Source organism: Pseudochaenichthys georgianus, chromosome 5 (genome assembly GCF_902827115.2).
Source record: "Pseudochaenichthys georgianus chromosome 5, fPseGeo1.2, whole genome shotgun sequence".
NCBI classification, from domain to species: domain Eukaryota; kingdom Metazoa; phylum Chordata; class Actinopteri; order Perciformes; family Channichthyidae; genus Pseudochaenichthys; species Pseudochaenichthys georgianus.
Window position 1 is genome coordinate 3,035,375 of NC_047507.1, and position 27,352 is coordinate 3,062,726.

Genomic DNA, 27,352 nt, shown 5'->3' on the forward strand with positions numbered 1-27,352 from the left:
AAAAGTGCTGATTCTCTGTCTGTTACTTCAGATGAAAATAAGGAGCCCCTCCCCACGCCCCTCTGAGAGACATTTGGTTACGTTCACACCGGAGTACTTCTCCCCTTTAGTTCCGTTAGTACCCCTTATGTCGCGTTCACACCAAAAAGAGAACTTAGTGCCGGGAACTTTTACCCCCATTTTCAGTGCCTGCTGAGAGGTAGTACCATCCTGGGGGGAAAAAGTGCCCCAGTTCCGATTGGCTGGGCGAATTGCAAACCACGCCCCGTAAAACAAAAAAAGGTTTTGTGAAGCCGCCATTGTAATTGTGGCATTAGCATAATTAGCATTAGCATTCGCCCCGCGCACCAACGGAGAGAGAATAACTTATGGCAACACAAAAAAAAACATGGGAGCGGTGGAGATGAGGAGGTGTTGGCGTTCTGGAGATTTACTCGGAAGGCTTCCCCAACTCCGGGGACTTTGGGCGGCAGTATACGCCGTGAAGTGGTTTGCGGCCTGCCAGTAAACCCAAAGCAGAAGAAGACGAAGTGATGTCAGCGGCTCATTTGCATAATCTTCCCTCAGGGAAAAGTACTCCGGTGTGAACGCGATCTGTACTTAGTGCCCTGGGGTATTAAGTGCCGGCACTAAGTACTGCAAAGTATGCGGTGTGAACGCGGCTAATGGTGCTCTAGAGGAGATTCAGGTGATAAGGTGGGGGGGGGGGGGTTACCTTGGTTGGTGATTGGCTACACAAGACAACACATCGTTATGACATCATAAAGTGGCCAAAATCTGATCAGCTCATTTTCAGAATATTATAGAAATGGATCAGGACAAAAAGAGAGAGAGTCTTTGTTCCTGAAACTTTCAGAGTGTCTTTCCACAGAGGGGACACATGTTGATGTAGAAGAGACATGAAGAAGAGGGGACACATGTTTGATGTAGAAAGAGACATGGAGAAGAGGGGACACATGTTGATGTAGAAGAGACATGAAGAAGAGGGGACACATGTTGATGTAGAAGAGACATGAAGAAGAGGGGACACATGTTGATGTAGAAGAGACATGAAGAAGAGGGGACATATGTTGATGTAGAAGAGACATGAAGAAGAGGGGACACATGTTGATGTAGAAGAGACATGGAGAAGAGGGGACACATGTTGATGTAGAAGAGACATGAAGAAGAGGGGACACATGTGATGCAGAAGAGACATGGAGAAGAGGGGACACATGTTGATGTAGAAGAGACATGGAGAAGAGGGGACACATGTTGATGTAGAAGAGACATGGAGAAGAGGGGACACATGTTGATGTAGAAGAGACATGAAGAAGAGGGGACATATGTTGATGTAGAAGAGACATGAAGAAGAGGGGACACATGTTGATGTAGAAGAGACATGGAGAGATGGGACACATGTTGATGTAGAAGAGACATGAAGAAGAGGGGACACATGTTGATGCAGAAGAGACATGGAGAAGAGGGGACACATGTTGATGTAGAAGAGACATGAAGAAGAGGGGACACCATGTTGATGTAGAAGAGACATGGAAAAGAGGGGACACATGTTGATGTGAGAAGAGACATGAAGAAGAGGGGACACGTGTTGATGCAGAAGAGACATGAAGAAGAGGGGACACACGTTGATGCAGAAGAGACATGGAGAAGAGGGGACACATGTTGATGTAGAAGAGACATGAAGAGAGGGGGACACGTGTTGATGTAGAAGAGACATGGAGAAGAGGGACAAATGTTGATGTAGAAGAGACATGAAGAAGAGGGGACACGTGTTGATGTAGAAGAGACATGAAGAAGAGGGGACACATGTTGATGAAGAAGAGACATGAAGAAGAGGGGACACATGTTGATGTAAAGAGGGGGACATATGTTGATGTAGAAGAGACATGAAGAAGAGGGGACACATGTTGATGTAGAAGAGCATGAAGAAGAGGGGACACATGTTTGATGTAGAAGAGACATGAAGAAGAGGGGACACATGTTGATGTAGAAGAGACATGAAGAAGAGGGGACACATGTTGATGTAGAAGAGACATGAAGAAGAGGGGACACATGTTGATGTAGAAGAGACGTGAAGAAGAGGGGACACATGTTGATGTAGAAGAGACATGAAGAAGAGGGGACACATGTTGATGTAGAAGAGACATGAAGAAGAGGGGACACATGTTGATGTAGAAGAGACATGAAGAAGAGGGGACACATGTTGATGTAGAAGAGACATGAAGAAGAGGGGACACATGTTGATGTAGAAGAGACATGAAGAAGAGGGGGACACATGCTGATGTAGAAGAGACATGAAGAAGAGGGGACACATGCTGATGTAGAAGAGAGGACTTGCTGTGCTCACCTTGTCGTAAGTAGTATCTGAGGGCCCTGCTCAGCTTGTCGTAGTTCATGTTGGGTTTGTTCTTTCGGGCTCCCCACAGCCGGGCCACCTCCTCCGCCTGCAGCGTTTGAACTCCCCTTCCTCATTGGTCCAGCAGATCAGGTCCTCATTGCTGGAATCCAACAGGAGCTGGAGAAGGAACTGCCACAAGGTGACAGAGTTGTCCATGGCTCTCACTGGAAATCATTAAGAGAGGAGAAAAATCATTCGACCTGCTGCTAGCGATACGCTCATTAGTTTCCAATCTTACAGAGTGCTGCCGAAGTTAGATACGAGTCAACACTTTACCACTACCGGTCCCCTTGTCTTCACATCAAGGTTTGTTTTGTTTACTTGGTTAGATGCCTGAAATAAGTTCTGTGGTTAGCTCAAGCTCAAGATATCTTCGAATCTATGACGTGAAAACGAAAGTCAGCATCGACCCCACTTCCAAAGCGTCTACGTGTCATAGAATAGCAGTTGCAAACAAAAACTAAATGAGACTACAACAGAAAGAACACCGTACCGAACATTAGCCACCTTTAGCTTAGCGACCATGATGTCGTTTAGCTTCATGTTAGCTATTTACCGTACTTTTCCGACTATAAAGCGCACCGTCATATGAGCCGCAGCAGCTAAACTGTCTGTCTGTCTTGCTCTCGTTCCGTCTCTCGGTTCCACTTTTACTTTGGCGCGCTACCTGTCTCACTCTTTTCCGGCCTCCAGCTTTTCCTGCTGGAGCCCGCCGCTTAAAGGTGGCGGGCGCGGACCGGTCCTAGAGCCCGTAGAGTTAAAGGTGGTGAATTTTACCTGTAAAATCCATAGATGTAGGAGTTTCCCTAGTGGCCGTTAGCTGTACACAAAAAATGGGGGAAAAAGTCACGGCTTATAGTCCGATAAGTACGGTACCCTCTGGATATAAAAAACCCACAAAGTAGTCTTCATATGTGGAGATGATTCTGCTGACACAAGCCTGACAGTATCGTAAATGTGTGTTCGCAAACTTGTTGTCGCAGGTGCCCGTACGTTGCCAACATCCGTGTCGTTCTGCAAAAATACGTCTTCACGGCTCCACTCTATTGCTTTAGAATGTAGTCATCCTCACCTGTGTCTTCAAAGGCATGCAAAAAACCTTCAATCAAATGCGTTGATACCCAAAAGAATGAGAAATGACTTGGGTTAATAGCTACAAATGGTTATTTAATAGCCTAAGAAAAAAGAGGCTATTTTATGAGCCCAGGTGCACCGTCTGGCACAAATGTTTTTCCTCATGCGACCCCCTGCTGCTTCTAAGGTTTATAATGCCCACATACATCCTGCTGAGCAAACCCAAGAGTGCTTTTATGAACAGCTGGGTGAAGTTGAACACCTTTTATGCCGTGCTCTTCACAGTATGCTCTGCAGCCGGGAGTGTGCACTTCAAGAAGCTTCATCCCTTATTGCGCCGGAGTGGATATTACAGACGCGGCGGCCTCTTTGTGTTCAAGGCTTTCAGCTTTCAGAGGTCACACACCTAGCCGCGATGTCACGTTATCCAGAGAGATTGAATAGAATTGCACCTAATTGCAAATCGTTTTTTCTTTTAAGGATGCCCTATTAAATGTTGCTACTGACTGAGCCCAGTCAAGGCCGAACATCTTGTTCACATCTGGCTTTTTAAAAAGAGCCGCGGCCGAAACACCACGGCCATGAAAACGAAGAAGTTAATTCGACCAACAGAGGCCAAGGAAAACCTGCAAGGATAGTAAACCATTCATAAGGGCAATGGTGTCCAAAGACGAGTAAAAAGAGGGCATTCAAATATGTACAGATAGCGTCGATTTGTTTTTCTAGTTTTACACCCACACACCTGTTAGAAATATGACTGCCTTTATCCACTTGGTCCCTCCAGTAGGGCTGTGCAATTAATCGTATTTTAATCGCAATTACGATTTTGGCCTGCCACAATTACGAAGACAACATAATCGAAAAAAACGATTATTTTGCTTTGCTTGGTTGTGACAGCATATTTGATCTAATTTATTTTAGTCTAATTTATTTGTATGTATCATATTTACATATGTTTAGTAGCTTGTTGAAGTGCGCTCCAAAATATTGATCTTGTTTATTGGTATTTATTATTTTGACGTTATTTATTTAAATGTGATATAAATGTATAATTTTTTTTTCATTGGTTTTTCAGTTGAATTGTACGTTCAGGGTGATCAACAGTTAAAAAGATGCTGTTCAAATTATTATTTGTATTTGTTTTAAAGTTCAATAAATGGATGTTTTCAAAGTCAATGAATAATCGTATTTAATAATCGTGATATCAATTATTGACCAAAATAATCGTGATTATGATTGTTGCCATAATCGCACAGCCCTACATTCCAGTATATCTACTTTACTGATGATTATTTGTCTAAATTCTCACTGTGTAAATGCTTCTTAAAAGCACCAATGGTCAACCCAACAATGTCATTTGATATTCTTTATATCGCGTGAAAAGGACAATTAATACTTGGTTAGAGTTGAATTAATACAGCTCCAACCCATTGCCTTAGAAAAGACTCTTGCACTTGAGAGTGTGTTCAACTGCAGATTATATTTTACATGACAATTATAAATACAGTATATCTTGCAGAACTGTTAATGGTCTACAATACGATAGATTTGTAGTGAATATATTTTCAAAGCTTGGTAATGTAAAGTATAATGTGATTATAATCTTCTAGGGCTGCTCGATTACGGCAAAAATCATAATCTCGATTATTTGGGTCAATAATTGATATCACGATTATTAAAAACGATTATCCATTTACTTTGAAAACATCCATTGATTGAAAAACAAAAATGTGAACAGTATGTTTTTAACAGTTGATTACCCTGAACTTTAAATATAATTCAACTGAAAAACCAGTTAAAAAATAATTTAAAAAATAAAATAATTAATCATTTTATTGTTTTTATGTTGTTTTCATAATCGTTGGAAGCCAAAATCGTAAAGCGATTAATTGAGCAGCCATATAACCTTCATATTTCCTTGTTCGTTATGCAGCCAAACTGGAAATGGGTAAACAATGAAATACCACCGCCAACGTGATGGTGAATACTTTAATCAGCCTTTTGCGGGCTGCTATAATAACTCATAGATTGAAGGTTACATACGACTAAAATAAACACGTGTGTTTTACTGCATTACTCTAATTGTTACCCTCAGCTAAGGTGCAACCCACATGTGGAATGTTCTTTGATACGTTCAAAAGTTTGCTGCAGTCTTCAGAGAGACGTCCTATACTTAGTTTGAAGGCTATGAACACCCCTCAGGTGTTTTCACTTTGTCTAATGCTTTGTGAGCGTGAACAGAACCGCCCATGTGTTTCACTTCTGTGTTACACCAACTCTTTCAGATTTAAATCATTTTGAGACAGGAACAGAAGAATAGCAGTTTCTACATGAGTCCTAGAACCCGGAAACCCTGTCTTGATGTCAATGATGTTTGAAAGTGTTTGTGGTTGGACGCCTCATAGGCTATAATCAGCGTTTTCTGCCAGGAGGGCGTCTTGCCATCATTTGACGCCCTTATTCAGCTCGGGACGCCCTGAACTCGAGCTGAGGGCGTCCAAAAATATTAATAATTCGAGAGAAGATCGAGAGTTTTTATCGCTTGAAATAACGAAAAGGAAAAAGGACAAGGACATCCCGCTGTTGGAGGGACAAAGGAGTCTGGTGGGATTTTTTTCGGAGTATTGAAGATCGGGTCCCCGACATCGGCGGTGCCTGCTACAGGACAACGCGATTTGGACGCGATGAGGCGAGCACGCGCGTGAGCTGCGAGCACCAGAGCCTCGCAGCGTGAAACTGAGGCTCCGTGGTAAACTGTGGAAACATGAAGAGACGTTCGGGAGCCGAAACAGACGGCGCTTTAAGAGAGCCGAGCCAAATGATCCCGCTCACGTAAAAAGACAGTATCTATAAGGGACGTCTCAAGTCAAAATTCAAGCCGAGGCAGCGGCAGTTGCACTCCCACTTGCAGCCATGCTTCTCGCTTTCTCACATGCTCTGGTTTAACTACATATATATGTTAATCATTTAGTTTGTGAGAGAAGGGGGGGATTAAATACGTTTAAACTTAGAATCAGTAATATTTGTGTGTATCGATTTGACACTGATTAAGTTGTATAATAATTCTTGTTATAATCAAATCAAACGACCAAATAGCAATGCTCTCACCTGTAGCATAGCTGGTGTGAGGGAGGCCGTGGGGAGGGAGGGGCTGCAGAGGTTCATGGGGGAGAAGTCCGAGGTGGTGACCAGCAGAGTGGGGGGGCTGATCTGCAGGATCTTGGAGGTTTGCGTGCCTTTGCGGCGCTCAGAATGCACATGGTGTTGCTGCTGCTCAGAGACGAGGAGCTGGTTTCAGCGTCCATGAAACTGGTCTCATCTCCGGACAAACCCATCCCGCTGTCCACCTGCTGGAGAGGAGGGATTACAGTCTTCAGTCATCAAAGTAAGAGGATGTGAATTCACTTTAGAATAATCCATCATAATATTTATATAATCGAGAATGATTAGCATACGTAACAAGCACACTGGCGTTGTCCCAGTTGAGCAACTCCATTATTCGCCACAACTTGAAGGTATTGGTTTAATGTCATCGCTCTCATAGCATGTATTGTTTTTCACTGTACACTAAGCACAGGAAACACAGTCGGAGACTAGCTGGGGAACATATTGAAAATATTCGCAGTTGGATATTTCGCCGATGAGTAGTGGAAACCAGAGCTCAAAGGATTATATTTGAGTCGAAACGTAAAGGATAATTTGCCATTGTGCCGTTTAACAACCTAAAATATTTCCTGATGGAAGGACTCATTCCTTCTCTATCGTGGAAATGAATAAGTCTTTGGCCGAACATGTTTGCCCCAAAGAAGTTGATAGAAAGAACATTTTCAGGGCTTTTCAAGTGTAACGTTCCTATTATTTCCTCTGTAAAGGAACCATTGTGTGAGATGCACTATTTCTATTTCCTTGCATTATTGTATCTGTGTTATTGTGTTGCCCTGTTGGAGGAGCCTGTGACCTCAGATTCTCATCGTCTTATCTACGCTGCAGCTATGCACACGTGACAATCAAAGCCTTGAGTCTTGAGATGTGTCTCCCTGTATACTAGCCTTCTCCTGTGCCTGAGTGTACGCACCGTGACATCAAGTCAAATTCCTCGTACGTGTCAACCTACCTGGTAATAAAACTGTTTCTGACTCTGATGTATACGTGCCTTCTCCCGGGCCTGATCGTCTGCAGTCTGAGACGATCCGGACTCGATGTCGCTGTCGATCAACAGCTCCTGGGAGGAGTCGGGCACGAGGCTGGGGGACGGGCTGGCCGAGGTCAGCTCCTGGATGCTGAACGTCGTGGCTGACGGGCGGATGTGTTCTAAGGAGTAGACGGAGTGAGGCGGCAGGGAGGAGATGGAGTTAATGTCCTCGGCCCCCAAGTGGCTGGACATCAGGGTCATCTCTACGGAAACCTGAGGGGACGGCGCTGGCTTTGGAGGCGTGTTTCCAAACTTTATAACGGACGGCAGAGCGGTTTGAGGCGGAGGAGACGGCTCTTGGTTCTGGGCGGACGCAGCGACTCCTCGTTTGTCCGCTAACTTCTCCGCTGGATTCTCTATTTTGATGGACTTGAAGAGCTGGCGTCCGTTCTGCAGCGAGTTGAGGGTGAAGGAGGTGTACAGGCCGGAGTGGATGTAGTCGTTTCGGTTTGACTGCTTGGTGCTGGAGCTCAGCCCAGGCTCTCCATCTTGTGGGGTGCTGTCTCCCCTCTTTAAAAGGGGAGGGACGCCCCCCCCAGCACCCACCTCCCCGCCCTCTGTCCGGGAGGCAACGTCTCCTTTCAAGATGTCAGGGTAGGACACGAAGCGATACACGAACTTCTGCCCGTTCACCTTCTTTATGATGTTCTGGAAGACACAGGAGAGCAAATGCAGATGTAAGTTTTAAATGTTGGTTAATAGAACTAAAGGAAAAAGGAACATCATATAGGCGAGAGTGAACGGCTGTAGAGGTAGCCATCGACCAATCAGAAGGCCTGTGGTTTCATTTTCAGTTCCTGCAGTCAATATGTCGATGTGTCCTTTGGTGAGATACTTGATCCCAAATTGCTCCAACTGTATGTCTATAACTGATAGAACTATAAGCAGCAGAACAAACAGATATCTTAACAGGTTAGGTTTTCGGTTTTTGTTTCACTTCACAAATACACTCAGAGTACACTTTATTTTTATTTAAGGTGTTGTTCGAGCAAGTTTTCTTTGTTTTTGCGAAAAAAGCCAAATATTCTAACCTAGTGGCGACTTCTGTAGTCAATGGATTATAAAGGACTACAAATCCCATGGTGCCAGCCTTTAAGAGACACGGATATTGCCAACCTGTGTGGAAGACGCCACCGTTTTGAACCGTTCAATTATATTACGTACAACATATAATAAAGAAAGAGAATCTACGTTTTTTATTTGAGTTTTTGAATTGTTTGAAATGCATATTCCCGTCGCTGAATATTGAATTTGGATTATTTACCACAAGTCGCATAAAAACAACACATCATCCGCCAGTCAGAGCAAATGTAAATACAACTACCGTACTTTCCGGACTATAAAGCGCACCGTCATATAAGCCGCAGCAGCTAAATTGTCCGTCTGTCTTGCTCTCGTTCTGTCTCTCGGTTCCACTTTTACTTTGGCGCGCTACCTGCCTCACTCTTTTCCGGCCTCCAGCTTTTTCTGCTGGAGCCCGCCGCTTAAAGGTGGCGGGCGTGGACCGGTCCTAGAGCCCATAGAGTTAAAGGTGGTTAATTTTACCTGTAAAATCCATAGGTTCAGGAGGTTCCCTAGTGGCCGTTAGCTGTACACAAAAAATGGGGGGAAAAGTCGCAGCTTATAGTCCGAAAAGTACGATAATAAATTTCTATAAAGCGCATTAGTCTATTTAAAAGGTGTCTTAGGGGCTTGAACAAAACAAAGAATAAAGCTACGACAGGTGTCAAATCTCAAATGCTAACCCAACTCCTTCAGTGTCTTGTAACCTCCTAGATACGGTCAATCATTTGGGTGAATACAATCCCTATTCTTCTCAAACTCTGCCTGCTTCCCCGGTGTTATGCAAACCCTAGAAGCAGAGCATTGGGCACCTTGTATGGCGAATGTGTTTGAATGCTAACCTTTGTTATGCAAAAGTATTTTGAGCGATCTGGAAAAACACTCTAAATGCAGTTATATTGACTAATTTACCAAATACTATAAACAAGACTTTCGACACGAGCAAAGAGGCAATGGGGTGCAGAAATAGCAGGATGAGACCACAGAAAAAGGCTTGAACGTGGGACAGCTCAGCTTCCTGTCTGCACCAAACTAGCAGCAGCTACTTCCAGCCGAACATACCAGCCCTGCCCAGAACACCCACAGGGTCAGGCTGTGCCTCTGCTGCCAAACCACACGCAGAGACAGACCGCACTCGCCTCTCTTCCGTCTGCCGCCGAGCAGCAGCAGACAATTCTGAGATGCAATAAACTCGTGTTTCTCCGTGTGCTGGAGCTGTCTTTGGTTTGATTCCCCTCAGAGTATCCAGCTGCTAATGCTTCTGAACAGCAGTGCTGATTCAACTCGGGCATCAAGTCGTTGTTTTGATTAAGACTGGCAGTTAAGAGTCTGACCTCATTCGCATGATCTCACCTCATTTGGAGTTTCTGGAACACCGAAGAAGGGCGATAATATTGCCACAAGCAACATTACAGCTGTGCCACGTCCGTTCTTATCTCAGTCAAAATTGTACTAGATCAAAAGTGTCATTTCACTTCTTCTGAGGGCTGGTGGGGGGGGGGGGTAGATGGGGCCATGCATACTTACATGGTGGCTACAGACTGCTGTAAAAACCATACTTTAAGTGATGCAAGTTAATACGTACACATTATGTTAGTCTTTGTTCCTTCTAGAAAAACAAAAAGGGGTTCCTGGGAAATTATAAAACAAATATAGGCTGCAACTGCACCCCCTTTTTAGAGTTTTAACTGTGACACTGAGAAATATCTGAATCAGTATTCACCTGGACTTGAAAATGCATGTTTTCTAGAAAACCTTGAACTGTGGCTCACTATTAGTGATAGTTACTGCTCTGATCCTTTTCAGTGCTCCAATCATTACTCTTAAAGGTGTCATGTCATATGTGTATTGTTGACTGCCTTATCCCAAGCTGCTGCGCCCGGAAAGAGCCTGTTAGCAACATTATTTGCTAACATTAGCTGCGTCGGTCAGAGCTCCAATGCCGTCTAAGATAAGATAAGATAAGAAGTACTTTCAGCATAAAAAGACATGGCATAGTACAGAAGGGACATTAAAAGACTAGTCCAACTACCATATTGTTAAAAAAGTACAGCTTATAACAGATGGATATCCGTTAAGCCCATACAGTCTGCACTGTAACCCCTGCATGTGCACCCCCACTACTCTTGGAAAACACCCTCTAATTTGACTCCAGGCCGGACAACAATCCTGCACCAGCACTACTACTACTGCGAGCCGTAGGGTCGTCGGTTCAAGTCCCCGAGCAGACCTAAAAATGGAGTGTGGACTGCTACTTGGTCTCAGTTCACCTCCTTCCCTGCCCTTGAGCAAGGCACCATACACCCCCCTTCCCCCCTCACTCCCATTGCTCCCGGGCGCTGTACAATAGCGGCCCACTGCTCCTAGTATAGACTCCTGGTGCTAGGATGGGTTCAAAGCAGAGAACACATGTCACTGTGTGCTCTGCATGTGTGACCATTACAGAGGGTTTCATCCCTCCCTAATTATATTATTAAACCTACATAACAACATTTACTTCTTCCTTGAAACCTGATAAATGTTTTGAAAGCCTAAAAAGGGCGTGCTATGGCTATGGATGTAATACATATATGAATAATAAGAGGCAAATATAAGATTTAAATTAAGGCTCCAGTGTACCATCAACATTTGGGCCAATGCTACACTCAAGGGCACAATTTGGCCGACCATATTCTGGCAACGTTATCCTCAAAGGGGCCAACGGCAGCCGCTCAAATACAGGCTTTGATTGGTCAGATGACGTATTTAGGAGTCAGTTAGGGAGTGCAACCAATCAGGTTTACTGTGGACAACAAAGCAATATATGGGGCAGCTAGCTGATGGTCGACCCCATATTGGTGTGCAGTGATGGGATATTTAGTGTGGTGTGCAAACCTTAACCACAATAAGACTAATCTTATGCATTAAAGGCTCCTCTATTATACTGTTTTTCATCAATATATTATAGGTGTCAGTTATATACAGAACCTGTCTCTGAAGTGTTTGGCTCCAAACACCAAACAGATCATTGCAGCATTACCCATAATCCCCTCTGTTTCAGTGCTGTTTCAAAAGTGCTGATTCTCTGTCTGTTACTTCAGATGAAATAAGGAGCCCCTCCCCACGCCCCTCTGAGAGACATTTGGTTACGTTTCACACCGGAGTACTTCTCCCCTTTAGTTTCCGTTAGTACCCCTTATGTCGCGTTCACACCAAAAAGAGAACTTAGTGCCGGGAACTTTTACCCCCCATTTTCAGTGCCTGCTGAGAGGTAGTACCATCCTGGGGGGAAAAGTGCCCCAGTTCCGATTGGCTGGGCGAATTGCAAACCACGCCCCGTAAAACAAAAAAAGGTTTTGTGAAGCCGCCATTGTAATTGTGGCATTAGCATACTAGCATTAGCATTCGCCCCGCGCACCAACGGAGAGAGAATAACATTATGGTCAACACACAAAAAAAAACATGGGAGCGTTGGAGATTAGGAGGTGTTGGCTTCTGGAGATTTACTCGGAAGGCTCCCCAACTCCGGGGACTTTGGGCGGCAGTATACGCCGTGAAGTGGTTTGCGGCCTGCCAGTAAACCCAAAGCAGAAGAAGACGAAGTTGATGTCAGCGGCTCATTTGCATAATCTTCACCTCAGGGAAAAGTACTCCGGTGTGAACGCGATCTGTACTTAGTGCCCTGGGGTATTAAGTGCCGGCACTAAAGTACTGCAAAGTATGGCGGTGTGAACGCGGCTAATGGTGCTCTAGAGGAGATTCAGGTGATAAGGTGGGGGGGGGGGGGGGTTACCTTGGTTGGTGATTGGCTACACAAGACAACACATCGTTATGACATCATAAAGTGGCCAAAATCTGATCCAGCTCATTTCAGAATATTATAGAAATGGATCAGGACAAAAAGAGAGAGAGTCTTTGTTCCTGAAACTTTCAGAGTGTCTTTCCACAGAGGGGACACATGTTGATGTAGAAGAGACATGAAGAAGAGGGGACACATGTTGATGTAGAAGAGACATGGAGAAGAGGGGACACATGTTGAAGTAGAAGAGACATGAAGAAGAGGGGACACATGTTGATGTAGAAGAGACATGAAGAAGACGGGACACATGTTGATGTAGAAGAGACAGTGAAGAAGAGGGGACATATGTTGATGTAGAAGAGACATGAAGAAGAGGGACACATGTTGATGTAGAAGAGACATGGAGAAGAGGGGACACATGTTGATGTAGAAGAGACATGAAGAAGAGGGGGACACATGTTGATGCAGAAGAGACATGGAGAAGAGGGGACACAATGTTGATGTAGAAGAGACATGGAGAAGAGGGGACACATGTTGATGTAGAAGAGACAGGAGAGAGGGGACACATGTTGATGTAGAAGAGACATGAAGAAGAGGGGACATATTTGATGTAGAAGAGACATGAAGAAGAGGGGACACATGTTGATGTAGAAGAGACATGGAGAAGAGGGGACCATGTTGATGTAGAAGAGACATGAAGAAGATGGGACACATGTTGATGCAGAAGAGACAGGGAGAAGAGGGGACACATGTTGATGTAGAAGAGACATGAAGAAGAGGGGACACATGTTGATGTAGAAGAGACATGGAAAAGAGGGGACACATGTTGATGTAGAAGAGACATGAAGAAGAGGGGACACGTGTTGATGCAGAAGAGACATGAAGAAGAGGGGACACACGTTGATGCAGAAGAGACATGGAAAAGAGGGGACACATGTTGATGTAGAAGAGACATGAAGAAGAGGGGACACGTGTTGATGTAGAAGAGACATGGAGAAGAGGGACAAATGTTGATGTAGAAGAGACATGAAGAAGAGGGGACACGTGTTGATGTAGAAGAGACATGAAGAAGAGGGGACACATGTTGATGAAGAAGAGACATGAAGAAGAGGGGACACATGTTGATGTAGAAGAGGGGACATATGTTGATGTAGAAGAGACATGAAGAAGAGGGGACACATGTTGATGTAGAAGAGACATGAAGAAGAGGGGACACATGTTGATGTAGAAGAGACATGAAGAAGAGGGGACACATGTTGATGTAGAAGAGACATGAAGAAGAGGGGACACATGTTGATGTAGAAGAGACATGAAGAAGAGGGGACACATGTTGATGTAGAAGAGACGTGAAGAAGAGGGGACACATGTTGATGTAGAAGAGACATGAAGAAGAGGGGACACATGTTGATGTAGAAGAGACATGAAGAAGAGGGGACACATGTTGATGTAGAAGAGACATGAAGAAGAGGGGACACATGTTGATGTAGAAGAGACATGAAGAAGAGGGGACACATGTTGATGTAGAAGAGACATGAAGAAGAGGGGACACATGCTGATGTAGAAGAGACATGAAGAAGAGGGGACACATGCTGATGTAGAAGAGAGGACTTGCTGTGCTCACCTTGTCGTAGTAGTATCTGAGGGCCCTGCTCAGCTTGTCGTAGTTCATGTTGGGTTTGTTCTTTCGGGCTCCCCACAGCCGGGCCACCTCCTCCGCCTGCAGCAGTTTGAACTCCCCTTCCTCATTGGTCCAGCAGATCAGGTCCTCATTGCTGGAATCCAACAGGAGCTGGAGAAGGAACTGCCACAAGGTGACAGAGTTGTCCATGGCTCTCACTGGAAATCATTAAGAGAGGAGAAAAATCATTCGACCTGCTGCTAGCGATACGCTCATTAGTTTCCAATCTTACAGAGTGCTGCCGAAGTTAGATACGAGTCAACACTTTACCACTACCGGTCCCCTTGTCTTCACATCAAGGTTTGTTTTGTTTACTTGGTTAGATGCCTGAAATAAGTTCTGTGGTTAGCTCAAGCTCAAGATATCTTCGAATCTATGACGTGAAAACGAAAGTCAGCATCGACCCCACTTCCAAAGCGTCTACGTGTCATAAGAATAGCAGTTGCAAACAAAAACTAAATGAGACTACAACAGAAAGAACACCGTACCGAACATTAGCCACCTTTAGCTTAGCGACCATGATGTCGTTTAGCTTCATGTTAGCTATTTACCGTACTTTTCCGACTATAAAGCGCACCGTCATATGAGCCGCAGCAGCTAAACTGTCTGTCTGTCTTGCTCTCGTTCCGTCTCTCGGTTCCACTTTTACTTTGGCGCGCTACCTGTCTCACTCTTTTCCGGCCTCCAGCTTTTCCTGCTGGAGCCCGCCGCTTAAAGGTGGCGGGCGCGGACCGGTCCTAGAGCCCGTAGAGTTAAAGGTGGTGAATTTTACCTGTAAAATCCATAGATGTAGGAGTTTCCCTAGTGGCCGTTAGCTGTACACAAAAAATGGGGGAAAAAGTCACGGCTTATAGTCCGATAAGTACGGTACCTCTGGATATAAAAAACCCACAAAGTAGTCTTCATATGTGGAGATGATTCTGCTGAACACAAGCCTGACAGTATCGTAAATGTGTGTTCGCAACTTGTTGTCGCAGGTGCCCGTACGTTGCCAACATCCGTGTCGTTCTGCAAAAATACGTCTTCACGGCTCCACTCTATTGCTTTAAAATGTAGTCATCCTCACCTGTGTCTTCAAAGGCATGCAAAAAACCTTCAATCAAATGCGTTGATACCCAAAAGAATGAGAAATGACTTGGGTTAATAGCTACAAATGGTTATTTAATAGCCTAAGAAAAAAGAGGCTATTTTATGAGCCCAGGTGCACCGTCTGGCACAAATGTTTTTCCTCATGCGACCCCCTGCTGCTTCTAAGGTTTATAATGCCCACATACATCCTGCTGAGCAAACCCAAGAGTGCTTTTATGAACAGCTGGGTGAAGTTGAACACCTTTTATGCCGTGCTCTTCACAGTATGCTCTGCAGCCGGGAGTGTGCACTTCAAGAAGCTTCATCCCTTATTGCGCCGGAGTGGATATTACAGACGCGGCGGCCTCTTTGTGTTCAAGGCTTTCAGCTTTCAGAGGTCACACACCTAGCCGCGATGTCACGTTATCCAGAGAGATTGAATAGAATTGCACCTAATTGCAAATCGTTTTTTCTTTTAAGGATGCCCTATTAAATGTTGCTACTGACTGAGCCCAGTCAAGGCCGAACATCTTGTTCACATCTGGCTTTTTAAAAAGAGCCGCGGCCGAAACACCACGGCCATGAAAACGAAGAAGTTAATTCGACCAACAGAGGCCAAGGAAAACCTGCAAGGATAGTAAACCATTCATAAGGGCAATGGTGTCCAAAGACGAGTAAAAAGAGGGCATTCAAATATGTACAGATAGCGTCGATTTTGTTTTTCTAGTTTTACACCACACACACCTGTTAGAAATATGACTGCCTTTATCCACTTGGTCCCTCCAGTAGGGCTGTGCAATTAATCGTATTTTAATCGCAATTACGATTTTGGCCTGCCACAATTACGAAGACAACATAATCGAAAAAAACGATTATTTTGCTTTGCTTGGTTGTGACAGCATATTTGATCTAATTTATTTTAGTCTAATTTATTTGTATGTATCATATTTACATATGTTTAGTAGCTTGTTGAAGTGCGCTCCAAAATATTGATCTTGTTTATTGGTATTTATTATTTTGACGTTATTTATTTAAATGTGAATATAAATGTATAATTTATTTTTTCATTGGTTTTTCAGTTGAATTGTACGTTCAGGGTGATCAACAGTTAAAAAGATGCTGTTCAAATTATTATTTGTATTTGTTTTAAAGTTCAATAAATGGATGTTTTCAAAGTCAATGAATAATCGTATTTAATAATCGTGATATCAATTATTGACCAAAATAATCGTGATTATGATTGTTGCCATAATCGCACAGCCCTACATTCCAGTATATCTACTTTACTGATGATTATTTGTCTAAATTCTCACTGTGTAAATGCTTCTTAAAAGCACCAATGGTCAACCCAACAATGTCATTTGATATTCTTTATATCGCGTGAAAAGGACAATTAATACTTGGTTAGAGTTGAATTAATACAGCTCCAACCCATTGCCTTAGAAAAGACTCTTGCACTTGAGAGTGTGTTCAACTGCAGATTATATTTTACATGACAATTATAAATACAGTATATCTTGCAGAACTGTTAATGGTCTACAATACGATAGATTTGTAGTGAATATATTTTCAAAGCTTGGTATAATGTAAAGTATAATGTGATTATAATCTTCTAGGGCTGCTCGATTACGGCAAAAATCATAATCTCGATTATTTGGGTCAATAATTGATATCACGATTATTAAAAACGATTATCCATTTACTTTGAAAACATCCATTGATTGAAAAACAAAAATGTGAACAGTATGTTTTTAACAGTTGATTACCCTGAACTTTAAATATAATTCAACTGAAAAACCAGTTAAAAAATAATTTAAAAAATAAAATAATTAATCATTTTATTTCGATTATGTTGTTTTCATAATCGTTGGAAGCCAAAATCGTAAAGCGATTAATTGAGCAGCCATATAACCTTCATATTTCCTTGTTCGTTATGCAGCCAAACTGGAAATGGGTAAACAATGAAATACCACCGCCAACGTGATGGTGAATACTTTAATCAGCCTTTTGCGGGCTGCTATAATAACTCATAGATTGAAGGTTACATACGACTAAAATAAACACGTGTGTTTTACTGCATTACTCTAATTGTTACCCTCAGCTAAGGTGCAACCCACATGTGGAATGTTCTTTGATACGTTCAAAAGTTTGCTGCAGTCTTCAGAGAGACGTCCTATACTTAGTTTGAAGGCTATGAACACCCCTCAGGTGTTTTCACTTTGTCTAATGCTTTGTGAGCGTGAACAGAACCGCCCATGTGTTTCACTTCTGTGTTACACCAACTCTTTCAGATTTAAATCATTTTGAGACAGGAACAGAAGAATAGCAGTTTCTACATGAGTCCTAGAACCCGGAAACCCTGTCTTGATGTCAATGATGTTTTGAAAGTGTTTGTGGTTGGACGCCTCATAGGCTATAATCAGCGTTTTCTGCCAGGAGGGCGTCTTGCCATCATTTGACGCCCTTATTCAGCTCGGGACGCCCTGAACTCGAGCTGAGGGCGTCCAAAAATATTAATAATTCGAGAGAAGATCGAGAGTTTTTATCGCTTGAAATAACGAAAAGGAAAAAGGACAAGGACATCCCGCTGTTGGAGGGACAAAGGAGTCTGGTGGGATTTTTTTCGGAGTATTGAAGATCGGGTCCCCGACATCGGCGGTGCCTGCTACAGGACAACGCGATTTGGACGCGATGAGGCGAGCACGCGCGTGAGCTGCGAGCACCAGAGCCTCGCAGCGTGAAACTGAGGCTCCGTGGTAAACTGTGGAAACATGAAGAGACGTTCGGGAGCCGAAACAGACGGCGCTTTAAGAGAGCCGAGCCAAATGATCCCGCTCACGTAAAAAGACAGTATCTATAAGGGACGTCTCAAGTCAAAATTCAAGCCGAGGCGCAGCGGCAGTTGCACTCCCACTTGCAGCCATGCTTCTCGCTTTCTCACATGCTCTGGCAGCTAGCGCGTGCACGAGAGAGGGGAGGGACTTAGAGCGTGCTTGAGAGGGGCGGGACTTAGAGCGTGCACGAGAGAGGGGAGGGACTTAGAGCGTGCACGAGAGAGGGGAGGGACTTAGAGCGTGCTTGAGAGGGGAAGGACTTAGAGCGTGAACGAGAGAGGGGAGGGACTTAGAGCGTGCACGAGAGAGGGGAGGGACTTAGAGCGTGCACGAGAGAGGGGAGGGACTTAGAGCGTGCTTGAGAGGGGAAGGACTTAGAGCGTGCACGAGAGAGGGGAGGGACTTAGAGCGTGCTTGAGAGAGGGGAGGGACTTAGAGCGTGCTTGAGAGAGGGGAGGGACTTAGAGCGTGCACGAGAGAGGGGAGGGACTTAGAGCGTGCACGAGAGAGGGGAGGGACTTAGAGCATGCTTAAGAGGGGAGGGACTTAGAGCGTGCACAAGAGAGGGGAGGGACTTAGAGCGTGCACGAGAGGGGAGGGACTTAGAGCGTGCACGAGAGAGGGGAGGGACTTAGAGCGTGCTTAAGAGGGGAGGGACTTAGAGCGTGCACAAGAGAGGGGAGGGACTTAGAGCGTGCACGAGAGAGGGGAGGGACTTAGAGCGTGCACGAGAGAGGGGAGGGACTTAGAGCGTGCACGAGAGAGGGGAGGGACTTAGAGCGCGCACGAGAGAGGGGAGGGACTTAGAGCGTGCTTGAGAGAGGGGAGGGGCTTGAGAGGGGCTGGACTGCAGGCACGGAGCACAGCGCTGAACACACACGGCTCTTATTAAAACGGCGCTTTCTCACCGGAGTACTTTCCCCCGTCATTCTTAAAGTACCGATACTAATGAAACGGAGGAATCGTAACGTTTTTAACGGCAGGGTATCGCGGTACCTTTCAAGTATCGGTACACCGTGCAACACTAGTATAGCATTACGTTAGCTTTTTCTGCCAATTGCATTGCTCACCTTTAAAAAGCACAAACTGGTGTTAATATGTGAATATCATCTTGCTGAACAAAATGTTTAAATATCATAAACGTGTGCTGCCCTGCCCGCAACGCTAATTTCTGCAATATCCTGAAATCCAATATTACATTCCCATTACTGTTTGTGATGCTTACTGCACGGGTTGGCCTTCAAAAGTACGTCAACACCTGCTGGTGGCATTTTTATTTTCTATAAAATGTCTTTACTTTTCGACTGTAAAGCTACACGTTTGCACAACTCCCTGCATTGGGATACTGTTTCGGCCCGTCTGTGGGAATTCTGTGTTGAACAAGACAAATATTTATAAAACAAAAGTAGGCCAGCACCAGGTGCATGCTACTGGAGAGTCTCAAAGAAGTGCACCCTAACCTCTGCATTGACTCCCACCTGTCCCCTCCGCTGGGTGCGCCTCTGCAGGGACACATCATGACATGTTGTCCACACAAAAAGAGACATGTTCCTCTTTTCACTCGAGGACGGCTTCCTGCAGATACAACCACAGGACAGATGGAGGGTTCAGCTGTGGGACCGACAGGGACAGGGAAAGTGGGGAAGGAAGGGTAAACCTTGATATGGAGTCAGGGGTATATGTTTAGGAACATCAAGCAGTACATAACAGGTGCTCTGCAAAGTGTCCCGCTGTCGAGATGAAAGACGAGGAAACCTACTTCTCATCAAAGTTCAGTTCTGTCAGATCTTTAGGTCAGAGAGGCGATGAACAAAGAGTCTGACGAACATCTGCTTTTCATGAAACCTCTCAAACTATGTTATTGTATATCTTACTGCTAGCTCCTTTCTGCAAGACAAACCTTCTGCCGTATTTGCAGTAACTTCTGGTGGGTTGCAGCGGCTAGAATATGCTACACGTTGATCCATGCTTAGTATACATAATTCAAAAAGAAATCTGTGCATGTCACTCGAACGAAAACAATCATAGTTGAATAATGGCTACATCATGGCGTCACTATTTCGAACATAAAGCTGCTTTCACAAAAACGTATCCTGTAGAAGAATGTGGAAACACGCCTAGGAAGGAATCCGATGAGAAATTCACTACTAACTTTACGTTATAGTTTGCAATACTCAATGTTACCGACATCTAGAGATCAGTGACTCACGCAGAGTGCAGAGCATCAAGACTTCTTACAGAGTCCTTGAAGGTGGGGTCGGTCATTTTGGAGAAACCAGCTCGAGTGCGCTAGAATTTGAAAATACACAACCGGGGAAAATCTGCCCCTTCCTCTCAGAGCCCCTCCCCCAACACACACGAACGCACACATGACCAATGAGGGCACGAGGTAAGTGTGTGCCCCGATGGAAGGCTGACAGGCAGGTAGGCCATCCAGTTACTTTAGCCGGCTCAGATGATTGGTCGTGCTTTTTACAGCGCCACGGCTTCCACAGGTGAAATGTTTTAATGGATTTGTTGTCAAAGCACTTCAGATATTCATTGCTATCGGGATGTTAAGAGCATTCCATGGAATATAACAACAAGGGTATCTCGAGCCGGTTTCTCAAACTTACCTACCCCATCTTTAAAGTGAGTGAACTTCATCGCTGTTCCTGAAGGCAATAGGACTTTAATAAGACTGAAGGATCAGTACAAATGCATACCTGATGAGCTAAGAACAGACAGTTACTGAAAGAAACGACAAAGACTTAGGTCTCACTTCGGTTAAATGGATTCCTTGCGTCCTTCACTTGCGTCGCTTCCCTGCGACTAGTCCCTCCCACCAGGGAAGCGCGGAGAGACGCGAGGAAACCACGAGAAGCGACGTCCGTTTGTGATGACGCCGCACAGCTGATCGTCTGACAGCAGCCAGATCAGTGCATGCGCCGCATCGTCCAATCAGTGAGCGATACACAGTAAGGGGGCGGGGCGAGTGTCTGAGGATTTCACCGGAGGATGGTCTGGTGGTTCCTCGGTTATGATCATTTTGACATTTGAATATGTTTCTATATGTTTCTAGTTATTGTCTTGTTATTTTACTACTGTGTTATTTGATGTTGTGTTTGTTCCCTGTTCAGCACTTTGGTCAACTGATGTTGTTTTAAATGTGCTACATAAATAAATAAAGATTGAGTTCTCATCTAGCTAAGATGACCGTGTGTCTGTCAGCAGAACACCTCCCGCACCAGTGTGTGTTCATTTAAAATGTAAAAGAACGAGACGAAGGCCACCTAAAGATGTTTAAGAGAGGTGGCCCCTTTGGTCATCAGCTTGTAATACAGCTAACTTCAGACACTCAATCAATGGTATACTATGTAGTGGTGCCCGATATTAGGAATTATGAAGTCATCCCGATAAACCCGATAAAAGTATTAATAGCCCCGATAATATAAAATATATTTTTTGGGTAAAAAAAAGAAAGAGATGCTGCGGTGTGGGTGGATTGGGACGAGGGGCGCTTGTTTTTCACTCGGCTCCTCCCGTGTTGCCAGTGCTGTGGTGTTAGTGGTTTAGGAAGAGGGGAGTTCTTCACAAATCCAGCGCTCCCTAACTCGTGCCTGGCTGAGACGTAAACGGCGTGCGGCCGTGAAGCCAGGACAGCAAACAAACATGTCGTCGGTAGTATGGGACTATTTCAAAGTTTCAGAGGTAGATAGTTCGCTTGTTATCTGTATTAACAGATGCAGAAGTTCCACGAGGAGGGAAAAAGGCAACGAGCTATAATACTTCCAACCTGATGAGTCGCCTGAAACATCGCCATGGCTACGATGGTGTGTTAAAAGCGTACGAAGACACCTGCGCTGCTAAACTAGCGGCGAATCCAAAGCCAGCTGCAAAGGCACCGGGGCTTTCACCTATCCACGAGGCTTTTGAAAAAGGCAAGAAGTTTATTTGGGAAAATAAAAAAGAAGGAAAAAAAGAAGGAATTCCGTTGTTTTCTTTACTGGAACATGTTTAACAGTACAAACAACAAACAAGCATGTCATCATCACAACGACGTGGCCTTGAAGTGAAGTTGGTAATGGCCGGCTGCTGCGTCTTTCTCTGTAACCTCTTTGGCGTGCTTCGCACTCAAATGCGAACGCATTGTTGAGGTTGAGCTGTGATAGACCAACGTCTTTTCGCAGAGCTTGCATTTAACTTGCTTTGGACTTGTAAGTTCGAAGTAGTTCCACGAGGAGGAACTCTTTTTACCTGCCGCTTTGTTCATCTTTAGTCGCACGTGTGAGGGAGAGGGGGGGCGGGGGCGGTGTGTAGCGTGCTGCAGCAGCAGTCTGCTCTGCGCAGGCTTCCTCCAAGTTTACAGTAAAACAAACTGGTGGTGTGACCAATGACCATTTACAATTATTAATACTATTACTATTATTAGCATATATATATATATATTTTTTTTTTTTATATATTTATATATTTTTTTTTCTGGCTTAGTTTCAACCAAAAATATATATATATTTGGGTGAAACTAAGCCAGAAAAAAAAAAAAATAATAATAATTAAAAAAAATATATATAAATAAAATCGATTTTTAAAAATAATATTCGATTATGGAGACTGTAGCGAATATTCGAATAATCGCTGGCATCCCTAGTAGTAATGCTCATGTCCTTTGCTCACTACTAGTCTCTTTTTTACCACCAGGTGTGCAAAAACTACAGGTACATTTAACGTGTATATATATTATATTATTATCGGTATCGGTCTTGAGAAGCAGGAAGTTATCGGTATCGGTTTCAAAAAACCAATATCGTGCATCCCTAATACTACGTACCAGAGAACTGCACTGTGATGTTGGCCGTCACATTGCAGCTTGGACTCGCCACGGCCCTCAAACGCCAGCAAAGGTCATCTATGATTGGCCGCCGCCCACATGACAAATGTTCTCATGAGACGACCAAATGACAATTATTGAACACATTTGAGATTGACAAGATAAGCAACTCTACTTCATGTGTTGATGGGACCAAATCAGCGTCCTCTCATCCGTGAGCAAATGCATGTTATCTGTTAGATCTGAGCCCATTCTTTGACATGCGATGCAAGCCCAGGTTTTTGTACGACACATTCCTGCTGAACGTGTCTCATATTGCCAGGAAAGAGCCATCAAGAAGACACGAACTTCAAATCCAATAACAAATATCTCGGTATCGATAATGCAACGTCATTGTAGCGTTGACTGATCTCACTAAATATTTAAAGATAAAACATGATTTTCTTGATGAATAATAATCATTTATGTGAATATAACGACAAAGTTGGTACACGGAAATGATCAAACAGCTAGATCACTCTGGTAGGTTTGGAAAAAAACACTTGGAAAAGACTGCTACGATATCTTACCCACAATATGATATAATATCTATATTTCCAACCCTAGCAGATATGTGACTTTAATCCCTAAATCGACTTGTATGTTTTTGCAGTTTCATGTTTTGCTATTTTGTCCACTCCATGTTACAGCCTGGATATGTGCTCTCTCTGGCAATATCTGCTTGCGCGTGCGTGTGTGTGTGTGTGTCTATTTAAGCTTCTTACGTAGACCAGTAAATCTCTCCTAGACTCATCCAACCTGCTTGGTAGGACACACACACACACACACACACACACACACACACACACACACACACACACACACACACACACACACACACACACACACACACACACACACACACACACACACACACACACACACACACACACACACACACACACACACACACACACACACACACACACACACACACACACACACACACACACACACACACACACACACACACACACACACACAATATTGTTGAGGAAATAGGACAACGTTAAAACTGCTGCAGGGGTGACAGGGAAGGACTGTCCTGCCTGTGCCTTAACCTGTTGCTACCAGTACCACGAGTACCACGAGCAAAACAATAAAAGACCATTGGTAGTTCGTGCAGAAAAGTGCAAGATGGTGGGAGGAGGAATGCATCTCACATAATTATATTTTGTGTAAATATTGCCTTCATTTAAAAAAATAAAAATACTATTTTTGGCTACGTATTCTTCTTTCTGTGTTTTTGTAAGCAGCATTTCTCCCACAGTGTAAGAGTACTTACACTACTACCACTCGCCTACCTACAAACCCCATTCTGATTCTTCTATAAAAACGATTATGCGTAAAGATATAGAAAATGATTACGACGTAGTTTACTATTAGAAAAGTACTCGGAATAAGGAACTCAAATCAAAAGTATGCAGTGTTGTTACAGTGGAAAGCTGTGAAGATACTAAGAGAGGTACCTTGTGTGCAAATGTGCCATTTCAATAAATGATAACAAGATATTGGTTGCAAGACATGCAATGCAAAAATAAATAAATAACTAAAAGATTAACGATGATGCACGTTATGTAACACCTGACAGCAAAGCGGAGATAAACCAGCGACTAAGAGATAACAAAACATGGGGTTGTTATGCATGCGTTATTACTTTATTATTATGTTCCTCTATGCAGCACTTTTAGTAAAACACTGCACATGCTACTCGTCTAGTTGCTGAAGATGTGTCTCTATTTGCATGTGTTTGGCACATTTCTATAAATGCATCGTTTCGGAAGCCCCTTATGTAAGTCTCGGGTCGTTGTGGCGCGTTTGCACCTGTCTGCCCCCGTAGCATACGCTTTTAGTCTTTAATGTAACTGTACGGGAATACAGTAACAGTATTTATGTATCCTGCTTACTTAATCCAGTTACATGTAATCCATTACTCGGATGTCAAACCGAGTACTGGATCTCTCACACACACACACACACACACACACACACACACACACGCACACACAGTGCAAAATAAAAGACCACTTGTTGATGAAATGCGTTACTTTCGTTACCGTCAACACACACTTCCAGCCATTCACCTGCAGTGTAAAGTCCCAGTGTGTGTCTAAAATCCTCCCCTTGGGTTAAGCATGTGTGTATAATAAAGACACACACAAATTAACGTGTGGTTGTTAGTTTGCAGTAAGTTAGCTGCTGGCTAGCTCCGCATTAGCGTGTGTGCTAACATTTACCTCGCTCGCTGAATTCCCGAGTCGTCGAGCCACGTCGAAATATTCCCAAAACATGCTGAAGAAGCTCTCTATTGTGCCACGGCTCAAGAAATGAACATTAAACTGAATGTCAAGGAAATACCTTGACATGAAATACATTGAACTCCCCCTTTCGGCTTCAACTGACGATATATCCTGAGAACAGGAAATAATGCTGCATTCACTGACCCTCGTATATTTCACTATCGAGATATGTGCTTAGAGACGCACCAAGTCTAGCTGTTGCTTTTTAATATTGAATAATGCAGCAAATACCTTCTTTGAGATGTAATGTGTCACTTTGAAATATGTGAGCTTAGTAACAAATACATATAATATAGGCTACATATGCTAAAAGAATATCTAATTTGATTTCATATAAGATATAACCTTCATTTTTCATGTATTAATTTACCCTCGTTCTTTTCACACTCGATATATGTCGCCTTTGAGTGTCTTTGCTCCTGTTCAATAATCTTGCATAACACAGGTGGCTTTAATTAATTGAACCTTAACCCTATTAAGTTAATGTAATTGTTGTTATGTATTTTCTTGTAACTATATGTAATCATATGTCATATGTTTGTTATTCTGTAAATCCCACTGAGACAAACTTGTTTTGTGATATTGGCAGAGGTGAAAAGTAACTAAGTAGATGTACTCAAGTACTGTACTTAAGTATAACTTTGAGATACTGTGTACTTCTACTCCACTACAATTCAGAGGTGAATGGTGTACTTTTACTCCACTACATGTATGTAATACCTTTAGTTACTTTACAGATCTGGATGAAGGATGTGAAATATAATCAAGTGTTGAATCAGACTTTAGTTCCACCTGGAGTAAATCCACCAGCTACCCTGCAGTCTACAAAGTACTTCAGACTAGCTGCACCTTCACCAGCTACCCTGCAGTCTACAAAGTACTTCAGACTAGCTGCACCTTCACCAGCTACCCTGCAGTCTGCAAAGTACTTCAGACTAGCTGCACCTTCACCAGCTTTGAGAACACTTTCATGATCAATCATTATAAAACATATCATATATATTATTCTGAAATGGACCAATCTGCACAACGACTACTTTTACTGTCTTTCACTATATTTAGATGATAATACTTTTCTACTTTCACTTGAGGAACGTTTTGAATGCAGGACTTTTACTGTAACAGAGTATTCCTACACTCTGGTACTTCTACTTTTACTCAAGTACAATAACTGAGTACTTCTCCCATCTCTGCTAATATGTATTGCATGTTTGTTCAGCAGTGTGTGAAAAGTAAATACCACCTGTTTGATCGTGCGGCAACATTCCGATGCTTCCCACTACACAAAATGTGTCATTGAACGCACCCTGAGATCACTTCCTCTCTCCGCAGTGTTCATCAGTTTGTAGTTACTTTACCACACAGTTAGTTACACACGTACTACACACAAATGTAGGTGCGTTGTGTCACTAACATTGTTTTGTATGAATATGACTTTTATGAATCTTTAGGACTGAAAAACTCATTATTACAACATTTAAAAAAAATCGTATTCCTAAATATTAACGTGGCATAGTCTCGCTACTTGCGGTAACACAAGATGAATGTTAAATGTTGTGATTTGAAGCATTACAAATGGAAACGTGTTCATTTCAGCGTGCTTTAGAAGCAGAGCCATGTGGTAAATAGTGGAGGCACCTGTTAATAAGTAAATTATGAAATGAATGAAAGCAAAAACGTGTTATGGGCATGCGGTTTAATGCCTGAGCGGTTTATTCCTCACTGTCTTAATGACCTCAGCTTACCTCAGTGGCTATTTGACAAGAAGCCGGGTTAATCACACACATAGGGCGAATCTCTTTTTCTATATTTGATGAAAAGAATTGCCTTGCAACTCATTGACTCACAAACTCCCTCGTGCTCATGTATTGAGTTGCAGATTTGTCCACAGGGAGGAGCTGTTCGGTTATTGTCTGGATAACCTGCAACATCTGGAGGGAAAAGAGGAACAGCTGCAGCCCTTGAGACTTATGATCCGACTTATGATACTAGAACTGAAGTAATTCAACATTTCTTAAATGCAAACTGAGACAGCACATGTATTTTAGTGCAAGATAAATTGATTTGACTGCAAAGAAACGTGAACATAAACAAAATGGCTGAATATGATACAAATTAT

At 43.4% G+C, this 27,352-nt stretch overlaps 1 protein-coding gene across 1 annotated transcript in view; it reads right to left on the bottom strand.

Annotated features, from left to right (window-relative positions):
* The window catches only part of elk4 (ETS transcription factor ELK4), a 39,584-nt gene extending 14,233 nt beyond the window's left edge, over positions 1 to 25,351 (bottom strand). Inside the window, 8 exon segments of the mRNA XM_071203256.1 lie at positions 2,348 to 2,356; positions 2,358 to 2,452; positions 2,455 to 2,562; positions 6,581 to 6,591; positions 6,662 to 6,822; positions 7,587 to 8,312; positions 14,126 to 14,340; positions 25,171 to 25,351. Coding sequence (XP_071059357.1) covers positions 2,348 to 2,356; positions 2,358 to 2,452; positions 2,455 to 2,562; positions 6,581 to 6,591; positions 6,662 to 6,822; positions 7,587 to 8,312; positions 14,126 to 14,332 — 1,317 coding nt within the window. The 5' untranslated portion in view covers positions 14,333 to 14,340; positions 25,171 to 25,351.
* Between the last annotated feature and the right edge of the window lie 2,001 nt (positions 25,352 to 27,352).